The sequence below is a fragment of the Battus philenor genome, unplaced genomic scaffold (assembly GCF_028537555.1).
Source record: "Battus philenor isolate CCGP_79_NKW_IND1 unplaced genomic scaffold, ilBatPhil1.0.hap1 SCAF_27, whole genome shotgun sequence".
Lineage (NCBI taxonomy): Eukaryota > Metazoa > Arthropoda > Insecta > Lepidoptera > Papilionidae > Battus > Battus philenor.
The window spans coordinates 10,129,907-10,156,880 of NW_027181690.1; the positions used below are offsets into that span (position 1 = coordinate 10,129,907).

General features: G+C 37.8%; 1 protein-coding gene across 1 annotated transcript in view; it reads left to right on the forward strand.

The window, feature by feature from the left end:
• The window catches only part of px (plexus), a 207,535-nt gene that overhangs the window by 121,225 nt on the left and 59,336 nt on the right, over window positions 1-26,974 (forward strand). Inside the window, exons 12-19 of the mRNA XM_068768780.1 lie at window positions 239-484; window positions 2,081-2,187; window positions 3,047-3,165; window positions 3,914-4,002; window positions 5,431-5,548; window positions 6,165-6,262; window positions 7,000-7,141; window positions 7,962-8,079. Of these exons, the coding sequence (XP_068624881.1) occupies window positions 239-484; window positions 2,081-2,187; window positions 3,047-3,165; window positions 3,914-4,002; window positions 5,431-5,548; window positions 6,165-6,262; window positions 7,000-7,141; window positions 7,962-8,079 (1,037 nt within the window). The remainder of the gene's footprint in view (window positions 1-238; window positions 485-2,080; window positions 2,188-3,046; window positions 3,166-3,913; window positions 4,003-5,430; window positions 5,549-6,164; window positions 6,263-6,999; window positions 7,142-7,961; window positions 8,080-26,974) is intronic.

Below are 26,974 nucleotides of genomic sequence, written 5' to 3' on the forward strand. Positions count from 1 at the left end.
GATCGAAGACCAGTGGGTAGACCCAGGTATCGCTGGATCGATCGCGTTGAGGCAGACTTGCGCGAATTGAATGTCAGCCAATGGCAGACGATGGCGCAAGATAGAGGAAAGTGGAAGTCTCTCGCTTCGGAGGCCAAGACCCACTTTGGGTCACTGAGCTAGCGGAGTAGTAGTAGTAGTAGTGAACTTTTTTGGTTGTTGGTGTTTTTAAGTGTTGTGTGTGTGTTGTTGTCGGCAGGTGCTACGTGTGCGCGGGTCTGTTCCCGCAGCAGTCGATGGAGTGGCTGTCGACGACGGCGGAGTACATGAACTCGCACGCGATGCACTTCCCGTGCCTGGCGGCGGCGGGCGCGGGGGCGGTCGCCGGGGCGGCGGGCGGCGGCGCGCGCGGCGGCCGAGTGCTGTCCTGCTCGCGCTGCGTGCGTCACCTGGCGCGGCAGTGGGAGCTCATGGACGCGGAGCGAGTGCCCCTCGAGCACCGCAGGTAATCACCACCTCGCAACTTGTTATTACTCCTGTTAAAAAAACAACGCTTACATTCAGACACTCCCACACGACTCGACTCAAGACACCTTTGTGGATATAAAAGAAATTATATGCACATAAGTGTCATAGCTATAAAGCTGTGCATGTGTCATAATCCTGCCATCCAATAGTCATCCGCTGCAAGGTATAGACTTAGTGGCCTTAACTATGTCGTTGGTCCATCCAGTGAGAGGTATACACGTGGGCCTGCCAGCTCGTGGTAACCACTCGAAAATCTTTCGGTTCTAATACAGGTAGCCACAACTGATCGAACCATGTCCTCCGTGTACCCCATGCCACTTTTCTAAGATTACTCACCATGTTTGGGAATAATCGGTGTAACATAACTCCTGAAGATGCCCCGTGGAGGGGTGAAACACGTGTTGAGTAATTTGGCGGTGGCGGTTGTGTGATTCGCATTGTTTGCCGCATACGCATTTATCAGCGGGCTTGCGGGCGGTGCACTTTGTTGCAAGACTACCACTGCATGTGCGGAAGTGGCTAAATATTGGTCCTTTTCTTACTTAATCACGTATAAGAATACCCTCATTTGAAACTCTTTTCATAGACTACGTTTCATAACATTTAATCGTGTAACAAAAATTATTATTAATAAACATTATACTCTTTTGCTGTGGATGAGAAAGTATATCTGACTCTTTCTCGCGTTGTCATGTTGTTCATTCGATCCTTTTATTACACTAATCGGTACGTTTAATTTTTAAGAAATATAGTAGGTTTTCCTGTATCATCTCTTTCTCCTCTTATTAGGTTATCTACAGTCTCTTGGAATTTATTTCAAAATACTGCTGTGTATTTCTTGTAGGGAAAAAAAATAAGTGGAGGTCAGATTTTCGGTGACGATGCATTTCGTTCTAGTCCTCAGGGTCAACGGCGGATTCGTCGGAGAACCGTATATTCAGATTGCTTACTACAATACAAATAGAAAGTTATCTCCAAATACTCATTTTATATTTTTGTAGAGATACGACTAAGGTTCTCATGGAAATTAAAAGTTAAAAAATTTCTAGGAAATTGGTCGAAACAATATTTTTCCCCATACAATTAAGGGTTAATTAAAGTCTATTGTCGTTAAATGTTATTACTAAAGGAGTGTTGGGAAACATAAAATTAATTTTTGTAATGATTTCAATTGCAAATATCTTTTTTCAAGTAGACATTTACATACGCTTTTGAATCGCCTATTATTTTAACATAATAAATAGTAAGCTAAATCATAATAAACGAATAAAATAAATAATTAATATATACTACATTTTGTTATTAATTACAAACATATTATTAGAAAAAAGTAAATAATTTACGAATGGTGTCATAGAGACTGCTAAATAATAAACTTATTTATGTAAATACTAATTATTGAAACTTTATTTATCTATTATTTATTTATTTATTATTCTATCTGACATTGGGCAATGGGCCATAACCAGCTTTTGAATTTAGGAAGCTTATCGGGGTGACTATTTTATACATAACGAAACCGCACTAGATAAAAATGTATATATATATATATATGTGTGTTTTTTTTTACCAGGTATAACATCCCATCGCCGTTGCCCTCCAACTCCTCGATGAACGGCGACCGAGTCATCCCCACCCCACCTTCCACCACCTCAGACAGAACCGTGGCTAGTAATAGCGGTAAGTTACCATATATTCATACAGGTTGTTTGGAAATGGTTTCAAAAATATTGTATTTATAAATAATAATACAGTAAAAAAATATAGTCGGATTTGATACATATCAAAATTAATTAAAGTTTTTTATGTGTCCCCGCAGACTGTTTGCTGAAAGTTATTACTAGACTGTCGTATTTCCATAGAAAAAACTATGCTAAACATTCCCATTGTATGTGTTTTACTTTATTAAATCTATTTTATTTTTGACTCTGCTTTGCAAGGTGATATAATTGTGGAGAAGAATCAGGAAGAAACTCCAAACATACTTTTGATCAGATATAACTTAAATGAAATCAAAATAATCAAGCGACATCATTGCGAAAGATTCTTTTCATTTTAAGATTCATTTATTGAGTAATATGCCTATTCCGATAATGTCTAGTACGATTTTATTTTAAAAAATCAGATTTAGTTTGTTTCAAATGTATTAGAGATTTTTAGTAGTCAATATTAAACTGAATAACACAGTTTTTGTAGGTTCTGCGTTTTCAAGGCTTTATAGCCAAAAACCTTTTTTAAGTTAGCGAAGCTCTTAGATAATTTAGATAGTTTCATGGATTAAATTGGCTCAGGAGACCTCGGGCTTGGCTGTCCTTACGTCCAAGACCTTGGGCTGTCCCTTGTTGATGATATCCGTTTAGCATTTCGACTTATGAACGCAATATGAGAAGCTTGTACCTTGACTTGACTGTGTTGTTATAGCCAGGCATTAACTTTACTAAACAGTAGACTTATCTTAACGCCGACAAGACATGTAATTGATTCTATATTAAATAAATAAACTAATATTTTATGTTTAACGTGATATTTATATTAACAGTATGCACGTCCATCTACTGCTTCCTATGCGGGCTGCATTCGGACTTCACGCTGGCCAGGATACTGTACGGGCAGCCGCAAGGCAACGCTCCATACTTCCCCTGTCTACTCACGCATCAGGTACCCCAACAAGTATATTACTAGACCTAGATCATTTCCCAGGACCATTAACCAGGACCCGCCATCTTTTCATGCAGCAACTGCAAGAGGTCCATAACTATTTATAATCGGAGCTTATATTATCTGGAAAATAAGGTCGAAGCAGGTAAGTAGATGTTGAACAAAACAGTTTGAAGGTTTTATTAGAAGGAAACACTGAGTTATTACAACAAACAAGATAATAATCGTTACTGAAGGACAGCAAAACTAACTAGACTTGTGTTGCTCTGCCAAGAGAATTTATTATTTACACAACTGTTAAAATTATTACACAAACTGTTTTATTCAACATCTACTTTCTTGCTTCGACCTTATTTGCCATATATATATATATATACATATACATATATATATATATACATATACATATATATATATATACATATATACATAATTTTCGTCGCAAAATGAGCGCTGTGCCGCTGGTTGCGGAAACCAAACAAGACTAGACAATTTTTTCCATAGTTCTGATGATATGGTCTTTCATTCTACCTCTGTTGTGGGTAATAGGGTTTAAAATTATAAGTTTTTTCACTTGCATAATTGCCACTCGTGTAGTTGCACGATGTGCCCGGCTACTGGCATTTCAGACTAGCAATTTTTCGAGCTACGTCGGTAATCTTGGTTCTTATGCGGATCTCCATTTTTCAACGGACCTGATTCAATAAAATATTTTAACATAGTTATAATGGTTGTAATATTGTTGCAGAGTCATCCCAACGCTGAGCAGTTACGAGAGAACGGCTCGGCTCTAGTCTGCACCTTCTGTTACCATTCCCTGCTCAGCCAGTGGAGGAGGTTTGTAATGTTATATTAAATACATATAGCGTGTATTGCGTCTTTTTTATTTAAAAAAAATCGTACGTGGAGCAACAAAACAACTATTGTGCTTAGAGAATATCTAAAATAAAGGATTTCTATTTATTCGTATTCAAACTTATTAATATAAAAAAATTACGTATTCTACATAAAGTATCATTTATAACAATAAAGTCCAGAAATCATTGTATATATAAATTTAGTCAAGTTAATCTGAAATTTCGAACAAATGATTTTAAAATTACTTATGGTTATTGGCAAAATTAGTTTTTGAAAGAGGCTGTGTAATGAAATTTGTAACGTCTAAATATTAGCCGATGCAGGTGTAAAAAGACAATATAAATTTCCAGTTCGTTTACTGTAAATACGCAAAAGTCAAAATTAACAACATTTACAATTTTCTACGTAATGTTTTTTTAAAATGTACAAAATATTACAAAATTAAAAAAAAACGATGAATTTAATTAGTAACACACAAGTTAGATTGATCAAAGGAATTAGTGATTTATTGTTATATACATAGATTATATTTCAAGACTATATACTGTGAAAAAATGGTAAAGAAGCACTTCCATGACCTCTAAAATAGGATATTGTGTAATATCTGTTATTTATTCGTATTTATATAATATATTTTCCACGTAAATATCTATATGTATTCTTGTATGTGTACTTACACCCTGAACTGCCCTCTCCTTCATGTATCTCATCTCCATCCAAAGGTCGTCTGGTAGAGATCGCCTCGAGCGATATAACCGCCTCACGCACCATATGAATTGTTTCTTTTTTTGTCTTTATTGTTTAAGGTGTACAAAAAGTGTTAATAAATAAATAAATATAGTACATACTAGTGTGTAACATTAACAAATATCTGCATTATTGGTGTACAATATAGCACGGCACGTACCTATATATGAATTGTATTTTTTTCATTTTTTTTTATAGTTATTGTTTATGGTGTATAAAAAGTAAGCAAGTTTAGCGACTACCTTTTAATATAATGTGTGATGTGGAAAAAACGTTTATTTAATTATTAAAACAATTTGTGCGCGGAAAATGAATAATTCGCCTACGCGCGGTTGCGCATCGAACCATGGCTCAAATCCGACTCTCTGAGAACTCCAACGGCCGCGGGCGCACGTGCTGCGTCTTGGCTACCTGCCAAGAGCAAGCAAGAGCGCGTATCGTGCACGCCGTGTGAGTGAGCGAGACGAGTGGGCGAGACGAACAAAAGGTTAAGCGTTGTGACGACGTCCGCGGGAACTTTCACATCTGGCGGCTTTTTATGTAGCGATATTATTACAAATTCCATTATCTTCTTATTAAATGTAAAAATTTATAATCTGTTGTTGAGTAGTTGTATTGCTGTACGTTTGTGTCTGTATACGGGTGGCGTGTTGTGCGCAGGTACGAGGCTCTGGGCGGCTACCCCCCCGAACGTCGAGTGTACAACACTCACGACTACCACTGCCACCTGTGCGGCATCAAGACTTACAGGAAACGCGTCAGGGCGCTACCTATTAAGGTTAGTTACACGCACAATTTGCCTAGTTGATAACATCAGGTATATAACAATGTACCTCTGGACATAGTAAACAGTATTCAGTTTTTTTCTATATCGACAACAGCTAGCAAAAATTCCTAAGTTGTAAATACTATGTATACTTTGTATTTTTACTCATTTTTCAATGAAGATGGGTATCACATGGATATGCCAAGATGGGTATCCGCATGGGTATGCTAAGAAAGGTATCTGCATAGGTATGCCAAGAAAGGTATCCCGCATGTATAATATAAAAGAAGTTGGGTATCCGCATAGGTATGCGACCAACCATCATATCGAATAAAAATAAAATCCGTTATAAATTTATTTCCTTGCAAAAAATTTTAGTGGCAATAAGTGGTCTCCCGAAACACTTGTTATTATATTAATTAATGTATTTAATCTTGTAATTTATTTACTAAAAATGTTAGCTTTTTTCGCGGGATCCATATGAACAAAAAAATGTTGTGTATGCTGCGCGGGATACACATCGCTGGCTATCATTTGCTGGAAAATCTTTTTGGGAAATGTCTTATACACTTTAGAAATTAAAGGTATGTAGTGAAAGTACTGTTATAAAATTAAAATTTTGTTTCAGGAATTTCCATTTTTAGTTCAAAGGCGGACGGAGAGTTCGCTTCTGTTAGAGAATGGCGACTACGCTGTCGTGTGTTTAGACTGTTACGAAAGTTTAAGGTACGCATGTCTGTATTGGTTTTTATATAATAATACAACAGTATACTTCAATCGTCGAGGAAAGTCGCTGGATATGAGAATAAGCGAGAGATTATTGAGGCGATGTTTGGAAGCGCTAAGTGCGAGCGCGAAAGTGGGCGCCAATCGCCGAAAAATAAGATTGTAAAATGACTTGTAGTTATCAAAACAATAGCAAAAGAGTCTTTTTTTTTCATATAACGTTACTATTGTAAAAAGTATATATAATAGAAAACTGAATAGTAATTGTTTAAAATATTTACCAATAGGCGATTCTCTGATCAGTACATACGTTAAACGTGCAAAAAATTCGTCTTTGATCCGTAGTACTGTACGGACCTGTTTGGAACATCACTACGAAAGTAAAATGTGTAAATTGAATCAAAGTTTTGAGACGATATTCGTGACATCAGCAATGCTTACGTCACGCTTTTGAAAAACGTCTGTGGTTACTTCTCCCTTGTATATAATTAGCGTGGACTCTGTGTGTGTGTGCGGCAAGACCATGTATGTGTGCCAATGGTGTTCAAGCCATTGTACTGTAAGTATCTCTTTGAGAACGTTACTACGAAATTATAATAGAAAAAGATACACTGATACTAAAATAACGCGACGTAAGTTCTGCTTTTTTTTAAAAAATATCGGAGGAATGTAACTGGCGTGGGACACTAAGTATGTGTGGGGCTAGTGTAAGTGTATAACAATGTGTGTGTATGCAGGACGCAGGCGCAGGACTACGAACGGCGTGGCGTGCCGGTGGACAAGCGCGAGTACAACTGGCTGCAGCAGCCCCCGCCGCCCGAGGACAGCGCCGACGTCACCATCGCGCGCCTGCCCTCCGGCGACCGCTCCGACAAGCTGGTGAGCGCCCTCTAACCTCCCCCATGCCCTATTCCCCTCCACTCACCACTATCCTCTTCCTTTTAAATACCATCTAAACTCTCTTACCACTCCTATAATTACATCCAAATCTAATTTACAATCAAAATTGAGCATTGACTTTAGGGGAAGTAAAAGGAAATTGAAAAAAAGTTCTAACGTATCTCCATAAACAACAAAGTAGTCATTGAGCCTCATTTTTTTCAATATCAGATCATTTATAATTATTATTTTTGTCACAAGAGTCGAATTAAGCTACTTGTAAATGTGTTTAAGTTGAGAAGCTTCGAGACTTCCAAACGCGAACTGGTTTAAAGAAAGCCCACAACAAGCTCAAACTCTTTCATTAAAATCCTTGATACAGCTTAGAGCAGTATATCCCAACGTGAGGCCTACGCCCCACAGAGGACCAATTTTATTCTTATAGGGGGCAGTTCAAATTCGACTCGGCACAAGTTTTAACCTTTCGCTTTAATATAAAAATTATGCAAGTTATATAAGGCGCGTAAGAATGTTAGAAAGGCTAAGGTAAAAACTTTGGCAAACTATGACTTAGAGCCGTTTATTCTCAAACTTTAAGCCTTAAGATTCTATAGTGGATACCAAAGACCAGCAAGTGGAGTGTAGGATTTTCATCCACATGGTGGAATGGGACTTTGTTGTGGTCGATAGAAGAACGTTTTATTAGAAGTCTGGAGGAGTCCTGTATCTAACAGTGGAGGTTTTGCGGCAGAAATAATAACGGATCACAGTACATGACAAACATGAAATCAAGGTAGGTAACGGTGCAAATCGTTGACAGATCCCCCAATCGCTGGTTGTGTCGCGGAGTACGTCCAAGCGCAACAGCCCCAAGCAGACCACGCCGCTACCCGACCGGACCAGAGTGCCCTACTCAAAAGCAGAGAAACCAGATCAAGGTAGGTCGCTAACTTTATGTTGAAATAAATAACGGTAGGAAGAAAACTTAAGAGACAAGATGAGACTTGTGTTCTTCACCCGGATTCTATTCGAATACGATTTTAATGTTGCTGCATAATATAAATAATCTAAACCTTTTTTAAGCCAGTGTTTCCGTATGGCAGCCCCATTATTTGTATGTATACGTTTATTTCACTATTCGACGCTAGATGGAGCGAATAAAATAAGGTAAGCCAACAGTAGATGGCGTTTATCGCTAGTCACTCAAAGTAAAACGGATAACGGATATAGGTTTATATCATAATAGAGAAAAAGAATTTAAAAGGAAGAAAAAAAAGTTTAAACTTTAAAGAACCTAATAAAAATATACTTACAATTACTACTAAGAATAATAGTGTATGTATATAGCACTGTATAGCAATTATCATTATTATCATATCAGCTGATAGACTTCCACGACACGCATACAAAGCCGGCAATGATCGCCACAGATTATTTAAATATAGATACATAACATATAAAAATACATAACTTACCTTTTTTACATATGTAATTTACATAAATGTAAAATAAAATATAATTATTTATCCTAGTTACACTTCTATTAAGTAGTGTAATGGAGCTAGAGGAAAAACAATTTTAACACTGACTGCATGTTACTCGGATTAGGATGCCAATGAAGGTTTTCATCAGCCCACATCACCAGCATTCGGGTGACGGCAACAATTCTCATCGGGCCGATGAACTCTTACACGGCAACTAAAAATGTATTTGAATGAGGGTATCTGAAGAAATGTATACAAACAGATTTAGTTGTTAACATACGCAAAGCCGTATTAATAGTAAAGGAATTTTAATGATAATAAGCCATACATATTTATTTAATTATTAACACAATAGTTTATTAAATAAAGGCCATAACAGTTTACAAACGAGTCCATAGATGGCGCCAGTTACTAAGTTAAGTAATGGTCAGTAGATGGCGCTGTAATATAGTTTATGTTAACCACGGATTGTAACTAAAATGAGTAAATTCTCTTGAAGCTTTCTCCCGTTGAAAGTAAGACCACGACGGTGTTTGGAAGATGTCTGCAAAATGGGTGGAAAGAACAAAAATAAATTAGCGACATCTACAATATATGTCGAATGTTAAAGAGAACAGACGTATGTGTTTCAACCATCAATATTATTTAAATATTTACTAATTAAATAGATTTATGTAAGTATGTGCGTTACCTTGTACATACTACAGTAGATTGTATCTGGTCAGACTTCGGTTCTGTCAAAAGTTTACTGGCCTGTTGCAGTAGAAAAGAAAAAGTAAATATGTAAAACGTATTTCAGAATGCAAGAAATGATTTTATAGTTGTTGACTTTATTATTTTTATTTTATTAATAATAAATATAAATTACTTGAAGAAATAAGTTTTTCATATTGTACACTGCAAGAATACTGATAATGTGTTTTTAGTTTCATTATAATGAATTAAGGTACACGATATTTTTAATTACATAATTAATTATAAACATAATACATACTAACAGGCTTTTTGGGGTTTTGAGTGGCTTCCAATGTTTGAAAACTTTCATATCTTGGAACATCGGTGAAAATTTGTCAATTACGTGAATCAATCCCCGCATCTCTTTTCTTCTATCAGACATCAAAACGCACGGATTTACGACATACATGGTTTATATCGCTTAAACTCGCACTAAGAGTTTTGAAACTACTTTTGCAGTTCGAACAGCCAAGGTATGGAACCGTTATCGGCGTCGTTGTTTCCAGCTAGCTATAACTTAGGAGTCTTCAAGTCAATAGTGAATAGGTAACTTCTAGGCAGAACATTAGGCGAGACGGAGGTCAAATGCTTTGCTTTTACCTATAAACATAGGTGTTTTAATTAGCCATTTCTTAAGAGTATTCATTTTAACCATTAACTTGGCAATTTTTTTTAATATTACATTAATATTCATACCACTTGACTTTTAAGACCCAAGGATGCCAACAGAAAAAACTGAACAAGCGTTCGAAAATTAAGAATTTACCTAAATATTCGTATACAAATGATAACTTTGCGTTCAAAATTGATGCCACTATTTTTTTTAATTTTGATGTATCTCTACAGATACATTATCAAGAAAAGGTTAAAGATGATTTTCAATCTTTCACGTTTTCTGCTCTATAAAAACTGCTATGACGAAGATATAAAATATACCAATGTGTAGTATAGGATTTTTTTTTCTCTAATGGTTTTTGAGAGAAACCTGTACATGCAAACTTGCTGTTATAGGTGATAACAAAGAAATTGGCGGGGCTTAAAAATCTAGGAAACGCACCGGTATAAGCTGAACCTGAATTTATGTAAGAAAAGGACCAATATTTATTTGTTACAACGATTAGTGCTAAATACAGAGTGTCTCTCGGTGTAACATAACTCCTGAAGATGTCCCGTGGAGGGGTGAAACACGTGTTGAGTAATTTGCCGGTGGCGGTTGTGTGATTCGCATTGTTTGCCGCATACGCATTTATCAGTGGGCTGGCGGGCGGTGCACTTTGTTGCACGACTACCACTGCATGTGCGGAAGTGGCTAAATATTGGTCCTTTTCTTGCTTAGGATGGACTTCCGCAAGGTAACGTCTGATTCCATTAAATATCATGAATTAATGTTTTGTAGTGCCATCGCATTTGAGGGGAACGCTTTTAGCGATAGTACAGCGGAGGTGGACAAACGTCATGCAGACTGTTTTCAAACATCTCGTGTGCGTCAATCGGACTCTGTTTCGACGCACTTTCTTCATCACTTTCATCGTTCTTTTATTACTTATTATGGATAAAAATTTATTTTTAATAAACTTTTTTTAAGATTGAGTTAATTAAACTATGTCATGAATCGTTAATTATATTATATTTCTTTATTAGTGTAATTAGACTGGAAGTTTGTATTGAAATAACGATAACCGTTGTTAGTAGCATATAACAGGTGAAAAGTCTGGTCGGCATTGCACAACCGGATAAATCGTATCGATTACCTGCAAGCGAACATTTCACTCGTCTCGATGTGCGCCGATCGGCGAGCGCGTCAAACTAAATGCGACTTATCAATTTAAATCCCGGTACAATCCCATAAATACTGTCCGAGCGTTTGGGAATGTACGCTATACATTGCCGGTCTGTCATCATTTATTTAACCGGCGGTCGAATGTCGCTTAATTGGATAATGCGCGCGGCGCGACGCCCGCAGCCGGGATGCCACACGCGCGCTGAATTGTAAAATCAATCCACGCCTCCCCGCCTCGTTATTACACTGAAGTGATTTCGGATTATCTTAAACCTCCATCACGCACGAGACTGTACCGTATTTGCATAAGGCTATGGTTCGCTTTCGAGTGGCCGACGTGTGTTAGGATGAATTGCTTCCGATGAGCTCGAAATGATGAGAGGAAGCTGGGGATATCACAACATATTGGTATTTCGAGCAGATTGTTTAGTGATGGCGCATGGTACAAGATGTAAGCGATACGTACTTTATTAAATATATCGCTAATAAAAAAGAAAGCTACCTCTTTAATTATTTTAATAAAATAATTAAGGAGGTAACTTTGTTGGCATTACTCGCGAAGCTTTAATGCTTTTTCATCATTTTACACGTAAGATCATCATCGAATGGTTGGAAGCACTTTACATCCAGGGTCCCATGCCAATTAAAACGTATAACTTGTAAAATTAGATAGACCAAGATGTTCCTTCGCGAATTACGTTTTATATTTTAATTTGTACGTGTCGTTTCGTGTCATCCTTTTCTGCTCATTTTAACCATCACAAAAATACATTTTAGGCAAGTTTTACATTATAAAATAAACTATACCAGTTTATTTTTAATGAACACATCCTTTGCGGTTAGAATTTCATAAAATCGGTTCTTAGCTAATCTCTTCTCGGCGATAGAAATATTCCTATGGCTATAATAAATCTCTAAAGACCTATGGTTTCATAGACTTTGTGATGAGTCAGTTGATGAAAATCCCTTATAAATATGTTGTCACCGTTCATTATTATTAGTTATTTAACCCCAACTTGCATTAGATGTGATTTGTTATACTGGTAGCCAATTTTGGCTTTGTGCAGCGGTCCGTGAAATAAAAAAATACTTTGGACTATCATAGTCCTGTGGCGATGAAATTCTCAAAATGAAGTACTTTACCAGTGTATGTGTTTAGTAAAGGGAATGTAGGTTAGCGAAGCGAAGACTATTCAGCTGTTGACTGCCCTGTTGACCCCTGTCTACTCTTGCTTGAACCCGTGTGAGGCGCACGCGGCTGCCGCTGTCGTTGGTACAAGAGAGATGATTATATGGTGCATCGCGCCCGGCGGGGGCCCGACGTGGGGTAAGCCCAACAAGGCCAATCTGTACCCTTATATCAAAATTATAGCGCAAGGCGATCTACTGCCAGCGCTTTCTATTGACGCTTTTGAAGTGACAACTGTTCGAGAAACGCTATGTAAAAGAATGATATGTATTATATATATATATATATATATATATATATATCATTTTCACATTAATAAAATATGAGTGCCACCCGCTTCTGCTTATGATTTGGAGCATACAGAAGCTGTCCCCATCCCCCAGGCCGCCGCCCGCTGCCCTGTCTGAGATCGGAATTGATTCGCGTCACAGTTTGTTGCGTCGTTTTGTTGCTTTACGAGCGGGCGCGGGTAGGTGACGGGGGGGGGGGGTCGTCCCCGGCACAGATATGTCGCTGCCGCGCTCGTCACGCTGGACGGCAGGTTGACACTGTCTAACTTTTGATGCGACGTCATATATGCACAGCGTTATTTATTGTCGCAGAATACTGCGACAGATTGTCGTGTCGTGTCGTACCGAAGTGCGACTGAGCGCGTTTAGTCGCAGGGTTTCAATTGCGTCGTGTCGTTAACTGAGTTTCATCGCGATGAGGAATAGGCTACACACGGTACTAAAATAGCCGGGAGACTTCCTGTCTCGACACGTAAGCCAATGTTTGTTCCGCTACCAATAGCTCCGTTTGCCAATTAGCTTGTTTAAACAACTCATTCCATGGCAATGCTTTCGAGCAGTGGTAGCACAGCTGTAGAAGACTGAGATCGCGGGTTCGATTCACGGGATACAATCTTATATAATTCACACTTTGTGCTTTAATTATATAGGATCACAGACAAGTTTCCAGAGGATGGGCAACGTCCTCTGAACACCAATACCACACCATGGTATATCCCTCTATAAATATCTTTGAAGGAGACATAAGCCTTACAGTGAGCATCTATGGGCGTCATTATAAAGAAGCGTGTACATCAAGATTTTTGAATGAATTATCTCATTTCTATATAAATTAAATTTGAGTATCTTTACATTATCTTGTATCCATTGCCGTCCTATTTTTGTAAGACTATCCATAAGTGGGTACGAAAACTTTACATGTCTCTACGATTGAATCTAAAAGTTAAATCTGAAAATAAGTCATAATTATATTTATATAGAAATCGTGTAGTTCTGAAACGTATAAACGCTTGGTTTTTTGGCATTACTTATACGTAGTATTGTAGACGAAGCAGGATAGTTCGTACAAGCTTACATATTACGCTTAAAATATTACAAAACGGGATACTAAAAAGCTCAGTTGTAACACTATCGTACCGGTCGTATTACTTAAAGGGTTAAACGCACCGCCGCGTACATACGCGGCGTCGCAGCGGCGCGTTACCTGCGCGCGAAATATCCGCTAATGGGATTCCAACGATAACCGCCACTCGTTTGCGCCGGTCGCGATCTTGTGAACTGCGCTTTATCTGCTGAAACATCGGCGACGCGCGGCGCTCGCGTGTCGTTGATGCGTCAATAAATTCTCGACGCGTCGCTCCACGGCGGCGGAGGCTAAAAAGGGAAGAGGGCCCGGGGAGGGAGGCCGTGGGAGGTGTTTGCCAGTCCGTGAGTCCGCGTTGACGGCGCACTCGAGGCTGGGGATTATTGGAAAGCCATTTGCGGCCGGCGTATGGCGTTTGTCATAAGCGATAGCGGAAAATATTTTATCAAATATACGTAATAATTGTAGTTGATCGATCTTCATTCAATTCCATTCAATTTGTTAGAAATACTATAGTCTATTCGTGTCAATTAAAATGACAAAGTACTACCCGTTATCAAATTAAACTTAAGAGTCATATTTTGTGGTTTCTGATCGGAGTTGAACCGTCTGTCATGGGAGGGGAAGGGGGGGGGGGTAACTTCCATCAGCATCATCTAGTCAGTGATGTAACTAGTACAAGTGTGAAAGGCACGTTCAAACACTCGTGGTTACCCGACAATGAGAATAGTATAGATGTCATACAAATCTCTGCGTGGAGTATCCGTTGGATCTCGACGGGATAAATGGCCCATGCCGAAGTTTCTGAGAGAGTCATCCAGCATAATTAGTATTCAGTTCTTCGAAGATTGCTTTCAGCGGTTTTTCTCTCAAATGCGATGAAACTGTCAATGCCAATAGGAAAACGGTGTGGGCGCCTGGCTTCTTTGGTTTTTTGACATGACGTTTATTTAAGTCGGTTGGTTTTATTTGTCAAAGCAAATTTATGTTTTATAATAATTTGTGTTTTTCTAAAATATAAAAATAGATTACTAATATGTGAATTTTAATCTGGAATCCACAAGGGCATTATACATGTCATAAAAATGATATATGTGGGTTGATTAAACCTTTACAATTGTTTATTTAATATTTTGTCGGTTTTACCGTTACGCGATTGTCAAAAACTGACAAAAATGTCTAAAAAGTGCAAACAGCTGGTATTGGTTTGAGCTGTAAAATGAGTTCCGTTGAATTGCATGACGCCGATCGTATGCTACAGATGCCGGGAGGAACCGGTGAACCTCCCCGCATTGCATTGTTCCCGTTCCACGCGCATTTAATACTGTTTAGATTCGAAGCGCAGTGCGATGGGTTATCTTTTAACATTTCTTTTTAATTTCGACTGTGATGTGATCTCTCAAGGCTAAAGAGACACTTAAACTTCTTGATGGAATTTTTATAACCTCTTTAGAGTGACCATATTTAAGTTATAATTAAAACGAAATTGTTTAAAAAATATCAGTTAAATACTGTTGGTTATAAAATAACAAGAATATAGACGTTTTATTATTATTTATAGTCGTCTATACATATTGACATAGAAATCATACGATTAAAATATTAGTTTGTACTAATTTAAATTGTTTGTCATTATTAACTGATCTAGTCTAGTGGATTTATTTAATGACCCACTTTTTTTTGGGATCTCTCGTTCCTCCTACCATATGTGGGGCAAGGACGTTACATTTCGAATAAATGATTTTTAAGGTTTTTCACTTTTTATTTACATACTAACCTTCTTAGTATCTTTTACTTCTTAATCCTTTTGTTCTTAACATGTTCCGTCATTCATAATTTGCAAATCTTCCATGGGTCGCCTTTCTTCCCTCATCTACATTCCCTACTCACTATTTTACATTACATTTCACACATTTTTATATAATACACTTTATTTCTAGTTTTTCAATTAGAGTTAAAACCATACTATTTTTTTTTAAATTAACCTGACCTGTTGATCCTTAGTATCTAGGATTAAGTTTTGTTCCTATTTATTGTAATCTTCACCACTTTTTTACAATAGTCAAGGCATGTTGAGCGCGTATTGTAGTTGCCCAGTGGATTGGCAAGTTTCACGATTCTTTATTTCAGAAAAAAAAAAATTGAAGATATTTTGTATCTTAAGTTATCTTTTAAAGCCGTCCACTAATATTAAAGTTCTTGTTATTAATAAAATGAAATATTTAAAAAGGTATTTAGTGTTTTTGATACTATAAACAGTAAACAGCTTTCTAGAAACCAGACCTTAAAAGAAAATTTACAATTAAGAAAAGGACCAATATTTAGCCACTTCCGCACATGCAGTGGTAGTCGTGCAATGAAATGCACCGCCCGCCAGCCCGCTGGTAAATGCGTATGCGGCAAACAATGCGAATCACATAACCGCCACCACCAAATCACTCAACACGTGTTTCACCCCTCCACGGGGCATCTTCAGGAGCTATGTTACACCGATTAGTGCCAAACACAGAGTCTGTGTATTTCATTGCATTTCATTGCACGACTACCACTGCATGTGCGGAAGTGGCTAAATATTGGTCCTTTTCTTACTTAGGATGGACTTCCGCGAAGTAACGCCTGATTCCATTAAATAAATTTACAATGACTTCTTGTATACCTCATGAGAAAAATTCCCGAAGAGCTCAACTTGGTAGATACTAGAATCAGATTGAGCTACGTATTTACATCATAGGATGTAAATAAAAGCAACGAAGGTTCTTAACCCGCCCCGGTTTTAGAAAAGCGCACAAAAAACCAAGAGGTGTTTGTATTTTGCGACTTAAATATAGGTATACTGAGTGTTGTTTTCATCAAGTCCGTATAATACGTAAATAGTGATATTAATATTGATGAAATTAAAGTCCCGGACATGTCCCATAATACTTGTAACAGATGGCCACCCTAATCCTGTAATCCAGCGGCGCGGCCCACCCTCGATATTAGTCGTGCGAAGTTTGTCCCGCGATCGCTAATCCACTTGCCCTCCGCCGGGCCCGCGCCCGTATCTCTCACATAGCACTAGTTGCGAGCGCTCGACACTTGGTGCCGCGTTCTATCCGCTACTTCACTTGTGCAATACCACTTGCCTTCAATTATTACGATTGCGCTTTATAAAGAAAATTTGTTATTATTTTATAAATACGAATAACTATTTATTTACTTTTAATATACCGTTTTCAATGGCGGACTTTAGCCTTACCAGGCATTTTTCACCAAACAACCTAGAATAGAGATAACCAATCAATAGGCAGACGTGTAAATTTCGAGAAAGATAGTAATACCGAATATAATATGTTATAAACAAGATGACTGTTTATCGTTTTAGGAACTTATAGAATTGAATGTATAGGCTATTTTCCAATAAAAAGCTTTCAAATTTATTTCTAATCACCCCATACAAAGTGAATCCTGAAATATGTTACATTCATTTTTTTTTCTTTTGGATTGTAACAGGCAAATAACTTTTGAAAATACAAAGTAGGTAAGGACAGAGAGTAACAATAATTAATTTTAATATGTTGTAATTCATTTTAAACCTCTTTTTCTTACTATTATCATGACGGTATTTGTTTTCTGTACTAACCCTGCACATTAATGCCTTTGCACCTGCAACCAAGCTCTCTGTATTTTTAATGTAATATGTCGTATACCAGTATTCAGGAAGTCAGCTAAGTAAGCTTTCGGCAAATATTATATTAGCAAGTGATGTTTGCCAACTTAATACAAGTTCCTGCGCGAGCGAGTCGATACCGCAGTGTAAACACTCCTCGTGCGAGTAGAGGGAGCTCCCGAACGATGCCCGACGTGGGAGCGGGCCACTTATATCGCTCGTGAAACTTGCCTGCATTGTGTGTTTTGCTCGCTTCGCTTCCTATCTCCTTCCTTTGTCCCCGAGGGCTGTCTCGTCTTCAATGTCTTCATGTTTTTATATATATGTTACAGGCAAGGTTAGTTTTTAGTTGAAACGTGTTTTACTTCATCATCATAAATGGTGATAGTTGCCTAGGCAAAGGTTTCTATCAAAGATCGCCACGATGGGCCAACCCACACCGCGTCTATCGATTCGGTTTACCTAGTTAGAACTAATTTGGTGATATTAGTTAACACTTGAAAGGATGTATGTCCAAAAAGGTCTCCGCAAAAAAAAGATTTCATTTGTCGAAATGCAACGATCGTTAATCGAACTTTATATAAATCCTACCAGTCTTGAAAAAAAATACATGCCTTCCTAATGCCAGGGATAATTTTACAGTATTTTTTATCACGGTATATAGACTGATAAATGTATGCACCAATACTCCGCACAATTAGTACGCCTCTTTTAAAAACTATTGTATGTAGGATTTTTGAAATATGAAATCTCATGAAGTCAGTTAAATTTTTAACTTAATTTTTAGCCGTGCAAAGTTGATTAATACAATCCAGGCATCCTCCGAGAGAAAGTACGGGAAGTATCGATTGATAGAGTTCCGTTGTTTTGGTCGTACCCTGGGTCTTGAGTGGGAGGTTAAGGAAAAATTTAGGAAACTTTACCTTAATGTTTTCTTTTTCCATGAGGGAGCTGATGTATTAGGTTTTTGTTAATGCTTTCATTCCTGGTCTCATTGGCATGCTCACAGTTGCTCCACATGTCACTGTGAGGACTGTGCTCAGAATTTTTTTTTTTGGGATTTTTGAAGATACAGTCAGGGATGAGGAGATCCGTAAACGAACCAAAGTAATTGACTAAACCCAACGGATAAGCAATGGGCAGACCGCATAGCGTACAGAACTTAAAGCTATTATGCACCTTTAGGTTCTGGAGTACCACGGATGAGGTCGTCAAAATTGCTCCATGCAGACAGGTTCCTATCGGTCTTATTAGAGATCTATAAGGGGAATCTATGTCCAGCTGTGGATATCTGCGGAAATTATAATAGATAAATCAGTTTCTAAATATCGTGTTATCTCTGCTTACCCTATACACCTATCCCCCGATTTACATGGTACTCGTTTTACACGTTTTCGCTTTTACATGGTTTTCCAAATAAGTTTTTTTTTTGTTTTAATAACCGATTTTATTATCATGTCTCACAATGTAAATATTTCTGCTTCAAACATCGAATTGGCACAAATAACTTCGAGCGATAAAAGTTAATTCGAACCTCGAAGTGATTCGAATCGATTCCGAAAAAAAGAATGAGAGTAATTTCCTTTTTGTTCTTCTGTTTAATGTATTGTAATTAAATAAACAAAACAGTGTTTTTGTAATATAATTAACATTTTAACTTGTCAATGCATTTTTTTATTTCTGTGTGCACCTAAAGTAATTGAAAAAAACCCCAACTGTTAAATAGCAAAATGATGCATTTTCTGCAAGTTTTTCGATTTACACGGTTTTGACTCGAATATTTTTATTTTCGATTCACACGTTTTTCTTAGGAACGTATATCTAACGTGTAAATCGGGGGATAGGTGTATATAGCGACGATTAAAATACTTGAGGATATGTAGAGATGTGGAAATTAAGATTCTGGAGACGGGTATATCGGGTGGACTGGGAGGGGGAGTACAAAGTAGCCGGGGCGAGTCGTCGCGGCTTTATCAGGTGTCAGGGAGCCGTCGGCTAATTGGCCGCTCGGCCGCCGCCGTCGCATTGTGGCGCCACTCCAGCGCCGCAGCGGCATCTGCTCTAGTGATGTGCACATCTTATCGATACTTTCACATTTCATTTCAAAAGTGGAACATTGGCAGAGGTACTGTTTTTTTTAAACGTACGATGTCGTCATTTCATACTTCACCAGTATGATTTAAACATTTGAACTGAAGAGACCCGGGCAAAAGTTTTACCGGTTAAAATTAGATTTATTCATCAATGTAATATCCATCATTAACAAAGCATTTCAATACATTGTAGTTTCGGCGATAACCTTCTCATAGCGAAATCTTTCCGGTGTGCTTCTTTATGTGTACGAATATTTAGTAGAAGCTAGGAGCCATATCTGGCGAACATAGTGGATTTGGGAGCAATTCATGTAGTTTTAGTATTACAATAACTGATTTATTTAATAGAATCAGGCGTTATTTTACGGAAGTCCATCCTAAGTAAGAAAAGGACCAATATTTAGCCACTTCCGCACATGCAGTGGTAGTCGTGCAACAAAGTGCACCGCCCGCCAGCCCGCTGATAAATGCGTATGCGGCAAACAATGCGAATCACACAACCGCTACCGTTAAATCACTCAACACGTGTTTCACCCCTCCACGGGGCATCTTCCGGAGTTATGTTACACCGATTAGTGCCACTCGTGTTACATCGATTAGTCACTCTGTGTTAGGCATGTGTTCGTTGTTACTCTTCCAATACGGGAACATGCGGCGTCGCAAGCACTGCACGACTGCCCCTGCGATTTCTTTATGGGCTTTGCAAGTGCAAGCCACGTTGGAAAATCTATTTTTTATTCAATAAGAACATTCTAGAAAGTATTTGGTAAGATGAAAGAAATCTGTGAAGTCGTTTCCGTGTTATGGTAAAAGCATTGAAATTTGTATTGGTGTACCATACTTTTATTGGTAGCAAATGAGCTGTATATTCACTGCTATCAAGCTTATCCTATACCAATCACACTGTGCACAAAGATTTGGTCTCGATCGTGTAACCTACTTTGTATGTCGATGCTAGTCCCGTCTCTAGCGAGCGCCCTCTCTGCCCACAACTCGGAGGGCCCTCCGCGCCGATGTTGGCGATACGCCGCGTGCCGTACCCTTTGTTTTGCTTTAAAACTCACCTCCCCCCCGCCAGCCCGCTCCCCCGCCTGCCCCCGTGGCCCCTTTGCATTGGACGCCTAGGTTTTTTTACGTGCAAGCTACTTTTGACTTTATACAGGTCGTTTGAGTTCAATGTGGTACGGCATTCTATTTCGTGTTACTTTGTAGGCGAATTGAAACGGATATACCAATAAAAAGAAATATCACTCTTATTGATATCATATCTTATTACATTTGTTTTATAATTGTTTTCACGGTCATAAGCGAAGTAAATGATTTGTGTTAACTTTTGTCGTTATTCCTTTTTTTGTGTTGAAGGAACGTTGAAGGCACTTGGTCTATACCTCTACAGCGGCTGTGCTTCCAGGTTTCTTTGGGAAATTTAGACCCTGAAAGAACTAAACAGTGTGATTGGTAATAGATGTGAAAGCTTCAAACCGGTCTAGAGCAAATGATGATATTTGCTGACAACTAGTGTATGATACGGTTTCAGAAGTAATTAATTTCGTAATAATATATTACGAAAAAGCGTTTATAAAATGAGTATTACTACATATTATAATTACTTTTTATTTACTATCTGTCACTGCAAACTTAAACCGCCACGAGTTATAGGCCTATCGTATTCTAATAATGCAACTTATTTCATAGTGATTCGAAATAGGTGGTAAATGCTTTAAAGTATAAATATAATTTAAGATATTTATTCAATATCCTTCATCAGTGTTGGCTCCAAAATTGTCGCTAAAGGTAACAACTGGTTTAATTTTGTAAGTTGTACATGCTTATTGCAATTCTAACAAAATCCGCAAAGTATCGGTAGAGTTTCTTAACGGGAACTGGTTCAGATATGTTTCGCGTTATATCGATGTTTTCTCCCGCTGAGATTCGACCGGGCCTCGGTCGCGATGCGATATCTTAAACAATCTTTTTGTTTATTTTTGTATACTTTTACTGTACACGTGGATGTAGTTTCATTTGACTGCATTTATATACCTGCCCCTGCTTGCTACTAATGGTTTAAAAGTTAATTTTTTGACATACCTGCATAGTTGCTCATAAGAACTATAAATCTCGTAGTTTTGAAAGATATTTTGAATGTACCACCTCCCCTCTACACCTACGAGTAGAATTTCGTTAAATCCGTTCTTAGCTTATCTCTACTATGTAAAAGAAATATTCCTACTAAATATTAAATTTCCAAGCCCGATGGTTTCAGAGATATCGTGATGAGTCAATCGCCACATTAGTGGAAATCATCCTTAAGTTTCACGCATTCCGCTAAAATTATTCCGCTCCGAACTGTCTCTATAAAAAGCATTGTTTTTCCACACTAGAAAATATATATACCTAGCTGCATAATTATAAAGAAAAACTACAATGTTTGGGTTTTATCGCATGAGGTGATTTCTACCACAGAACCTTAATTTTAAAACTATATCGATATATACTCTAAAATTCGCAGTCATAAAATATTTTGATACTGGGTTTTGAAATGAAAGAATTGTCATCAAATCTCCTTATTATATTCAGTAGTTGTGTGTTCACTGAATGTTGCGCCTTGATGATACATGTGTTTAGATTATATAGCAATATATAGCATTGGCTCTCTGTGTACTGAAACCTAGTGTCCGCCTGTAGCTGCGCCCGGGGATCGCGGTCGGCAGGCCACTGAGGCCCCATGTGCGTTATCTAATATATAAAATTCTCGTGTCACGGTGTTCGAACTTGAACTCCTCCTAAACGGCTTGACCGACTTTTACCAAATTTTATATGCGTATTCAGTAGATCTGAGAATCGGCTACTATCTATTTTTCATACCCCTAAGTGATAAGGGTGGTCCACCCCTAAATTATTTTTTTATTTTTTAGACAATTTTTTTGGTTTTTATTTTATTATGATACAGCATACAAAAATACGTACAACCTTAAATTTTCACCCCTCTACGATCAACCCTTATTTTTTTTGTTAATTAAAACCCTATTTTTTTTTGCAAAACAACGTTTGCGGGAACAGCTAGTCAAACTATATTACCATGGGCCGTGAACTAACGCGATCTTTTTTTAATTTGTCATCGTTTAATTTTAATGAATTTTCAGGCGTTGCTTTTAACCCTTAGTAGCCTGATTTACGAAAGAGATTTTTTTTAATATTACTGTATTTGCTTGAGGGTCTAGATTAAGGGTAAAATAGATTTTTTTTAATTTCGTTAGAAATAATATTATACAACAGTAAAATACGTACAGACAACCTATAAAAAAAACTAATAGTAATGTGAACATTCGGTTTAAAAGATTGGTATCAAAATTGAAACACTAGGTTATTAAGTGTTAATTTTTTAATGTAAAAAAAAAAACAAAATTAAAGTGATTGAAAATGGATATACGGGAATGTCTTGTTTTATTATGTAAATCAATATATTTTTAATTTTCAATAATACTATTAAATACTAAGGGTATATATTATTATTACAAGTTTCTAGGGGATGAGCAGCAGCGTCTTCTGCTTACCATAATATCACACTGATCACCAACCCGTCTGCCAAGTGTGGTGATTATGGTACATCCTCCCGTAGATATCCTTAGTCTTGAGTCTTGCTGTGTCTAGCCACTGAAAAGAGAATACATACTGTTACGGGTTTACTTACTTTGCAATCGCAGCCAATTTTTTTCTTGTACGATACGTCTTGTGACATGGCTGGCTTTAAAATGTACAAGTTGTTCTGTTATTGTGCTGGCCTTAAAATGTACAAGTTGTTCTGTTATTGTTTAAAATATGATTGTTATGAATTGTTGGCTTTGTTAATATACTGGCTGTCCGTCCGCCTGGAATTTAACAAAAATTAGACAATTTTAATTCGTTTAAGATTTTTCTAAAATAAAAGTAGCCCAAGTTACTCCTTATTATATTAGCTACCTGACAATATAAGTCCCGTCAAAATCAGACTAGCCATTAGAGTTTTTTTTTTTTATGGAATCAGTCGTTACCTTACGGAAGTCCATCCTAAGTAAGAAAAGGACCAATATTTAGCCACTTCCGCACATGCAATAGTAGTCGTGCAACAAAGTACACCGCCCGCCAGCCCGCTGATAAATGCTCTGTGCGTGTGTACTCTGTGTTTGGCACTAATCGATGTAACATGATGATGATGCCCCGTGGAGGGGTGAAACACGTGTTGAGTGATTTGGCGGTTGCAGTTGTGTGATTCGCATTGTTTGCACTTTGTTGCACGACTATTACTGCATGTGTGGAAGTGGCTAAATATTGGTAACTTTTCTTATTAGAGAGTTTAGCCGGAACAAAAAGACAGACAGACCGAAATTTAAAAGAAATATAATTTTGATTTATGTACTGTACATATTTATATGCGTGTAGTAATAAGCGGAAATTTTAGTATTACAAACAGACATACCAATTCTATTTCTTTATATATATATACAATGACACAGCATGATTGTAGCCTTAACATAGATACACTGGAGAGAACTAAATCAATTTATCTGATATGTTATATTGTATTTGTTGAAATAATTCGTGTGTATATTATTGAAATAATAAAATTCCGTTAACGAATGATCGCGGGGAAAAACCGGAAGGTTGTTCGCTTAAAAAAAAAAAAAACACTCGTGTAGTTCGTTTCACATTGCCCCTCCGATCTCTCCTAATCGAGTATAGACTGCACTCTCAGATATCGCTTGCCAATACTTGGCTCCACTCAACCCGCCGGAGTGCCCTCTCTCGAGCAACGCCCTCATTGTGTTATTTTTAGATGTAACAGACATAACTACCTGTTTCCATTGTTCATATAAATACGTTTATGTTGGTTAAGGTGGCTGCCATATGACACAATGAATTACTCGACATACTCTGATTGATACTAAAACACGTAAAACCTGAACGGTTTTTGTCCACGTTTGATCACCAACTCGCCTGATGAAAGGCGATAATGAAGCACGCATACTCACTAGGTACTTATTAACCCTGAAGAGATCCGGGTTATAATTCTCGGGGAAATGAGGAAGCCGGCAAACAGTTACATACTCGGGTGATGTCGATATCAGAAAAGTTGAGCCGAAACGCTTGGTGCGACTTCAAGGAAGTGCCATAGTGTAAGGGTGGTGGTGGTGGGCAGTCTTTCTACTTGTTCTATAGATAAACGGGGATTGTGGGATAAAGACATGAAGTTCAACAGCGCATTGTCAAAAATGAATTCTGAGCGCTGACTAAACATAGCAAAATTATTTCTTAGTCGTAGGTATTTCGTAGATAAAACATAATTATGCATATAAAGTTTTAGTCAATCGAAAACGTTGATCTATTTCAACGTACAACAACACGTGGCTGCGACGAACGTATGCGGTTGTTGTGTGCGGAAACGGTGGTGAAGGCGGTACGCGTGCGGTGCGACCGGGGCACTATTGAAAGGAGACATACGATTTGTTAGAGAAGATATACGCGGCTTTGTGTTTGCTTTATCTTTTTGAGACAAGACTATTTTATATCATTTTGTTAATACATTCATACTTTTTTTTATTTTAATATTCTTCAATCATGCTTATTAAGATCTTTCTTTCATCTTATATTCTACAGTTTATCTAGCGTTTTTTTTTTCGTACTTAATTTTCCCGTCATACTTCGACTCTTCCTTCATTCCGTTCCTGAAATATCACAGATACAGGTAATTTATCACAGCTTTATCACCTTTTAATTTATTCTTTTATATATATATTTCAGACATTGTACTCGGTTTATCAATTTTTGTTTTTTTTTTATATTTTTTAACTACATTCTGCCTTTAATTTTACTTACTTTTCGATCAGATTTTGATTTTAAACTTTTGTTCCTATTTATTGCGTCTGCAGCTATCGCTCTGCAGTATATAAGTCTAGGGTCTGTCTCCATCGTCGTTCATCAGTGACGCAATGCTGTCGTTATCATTTTTTTTCCCTGACTAGTCAGAGATGATTAGCGCTTGTTGGCACAGTATAGCATTGCAGTTGCATCGCGCGCTATGTGAGCCGGCGTCACCGCAGCGGGAGCAGGGCGAGCTATTTGTCGGATCGGTTCGTTTATTTGTCCGCCGCCCCTACACCAGCCGCGCCGCCGGAGTCATCCCTCGGGCGGCCTTCTTTTTTCCATCCCCGGGGGCGTGCGATCGGGCCCGCTTCGCCGCACTGTTCAGAGGATTCAATTGTATCCTGCCTGTTATAGACTTATCTAAATTATTGTCGGGCCGAAATTCATTGTTTCCTTTACAATCGAAATTGTATTTCTATAACATTAATTGGAAATTTTTGTTTCTCGTATTCATCCCTTACCCTTACTCTGTGCTTTGGCAAACTCACAGGCGTTCAATAAGGATTTCTCTACGAGATCCAATTAGGAATGTACAGATCCGTATACGAACAAAGGTACACCACATCCCAACGGATTGGCTTAGTATAGACGGCTGTTGGCTCCTTAAGAAGCAACTACAGTAAGCGCAGCTTACAACATCCTTTTATAAGTTACATAGACGATGACATTAATGTCGTCGGAAGTCGTTCCTCATGGAAATCTGTGATGGAGGAGGCCTATATCCAGTAGTGGATATGTTTCGTCTGATACGAAGGGTTTCTTACTTATACTTATACTCTGTTCATGTTGATGCTATTAGCCCTAAGGCTTTTACAGCTTCATCGGAGCCGAGTTCACAGAGTGGAAGTCCGTTAACTTAAAAACCTTCCTAGAGAGCTAGGGTGTTTTATTATTTGTCAGTTTATACTTTTGTTTCCTTCATCATTTGTGTGTTTACATGTTATATAGTACAAAAATAGCACGACGGGAATCAAACCTATAACCATTCGTAACTAATAGTTCTTAACCCCTGCAATATACTTTATTGTTCTTACATATTCATAGTTTTTTAATGGATATTGCTAGTGCGTTATCATTGAATATATTTATAAATTGTATTTTAACTGTATGATGTTTCATAGCATATTATTTAAATAACAGATGATTTTTATTATTTATAATCTGTATTTCAATATTTATCTGTACCGGACTACAACCCCTTCTAAAAGCGATAAACAAGATGTGTTGTAATTGTCCGGAAGTAACACGATGTTTGCGATGACACCACCGTTTGTACTTAACAAATAAATTTGTGCTATTTAATGGAATTAGGCGTTACCTCGCGGAAGTCCATCCTAAGTAAGAAAAGGACCAATATTTAGCCACTTCCGCACATGCAGTGGTAATCGTGCAACAAAGTGCACCGCCCGCCAGCCCGCTGATAGTCTCTGACTCTGTGTTTGGCACTAATCGGTGTAACATAACTCCTGAGGATGCCCCGTGGAGGGGTGAAACACGTGTTGAGTAATTTGGCGGTGGCGGTTGTGTGATTCGCATTGTTTGCCGCATACGCATTTATCAGCGGGCTGGCGGGCGGTGCACTTTGTTGCACGATTACCACTGCATGTGCGGAAGTGGCTAAATATTGG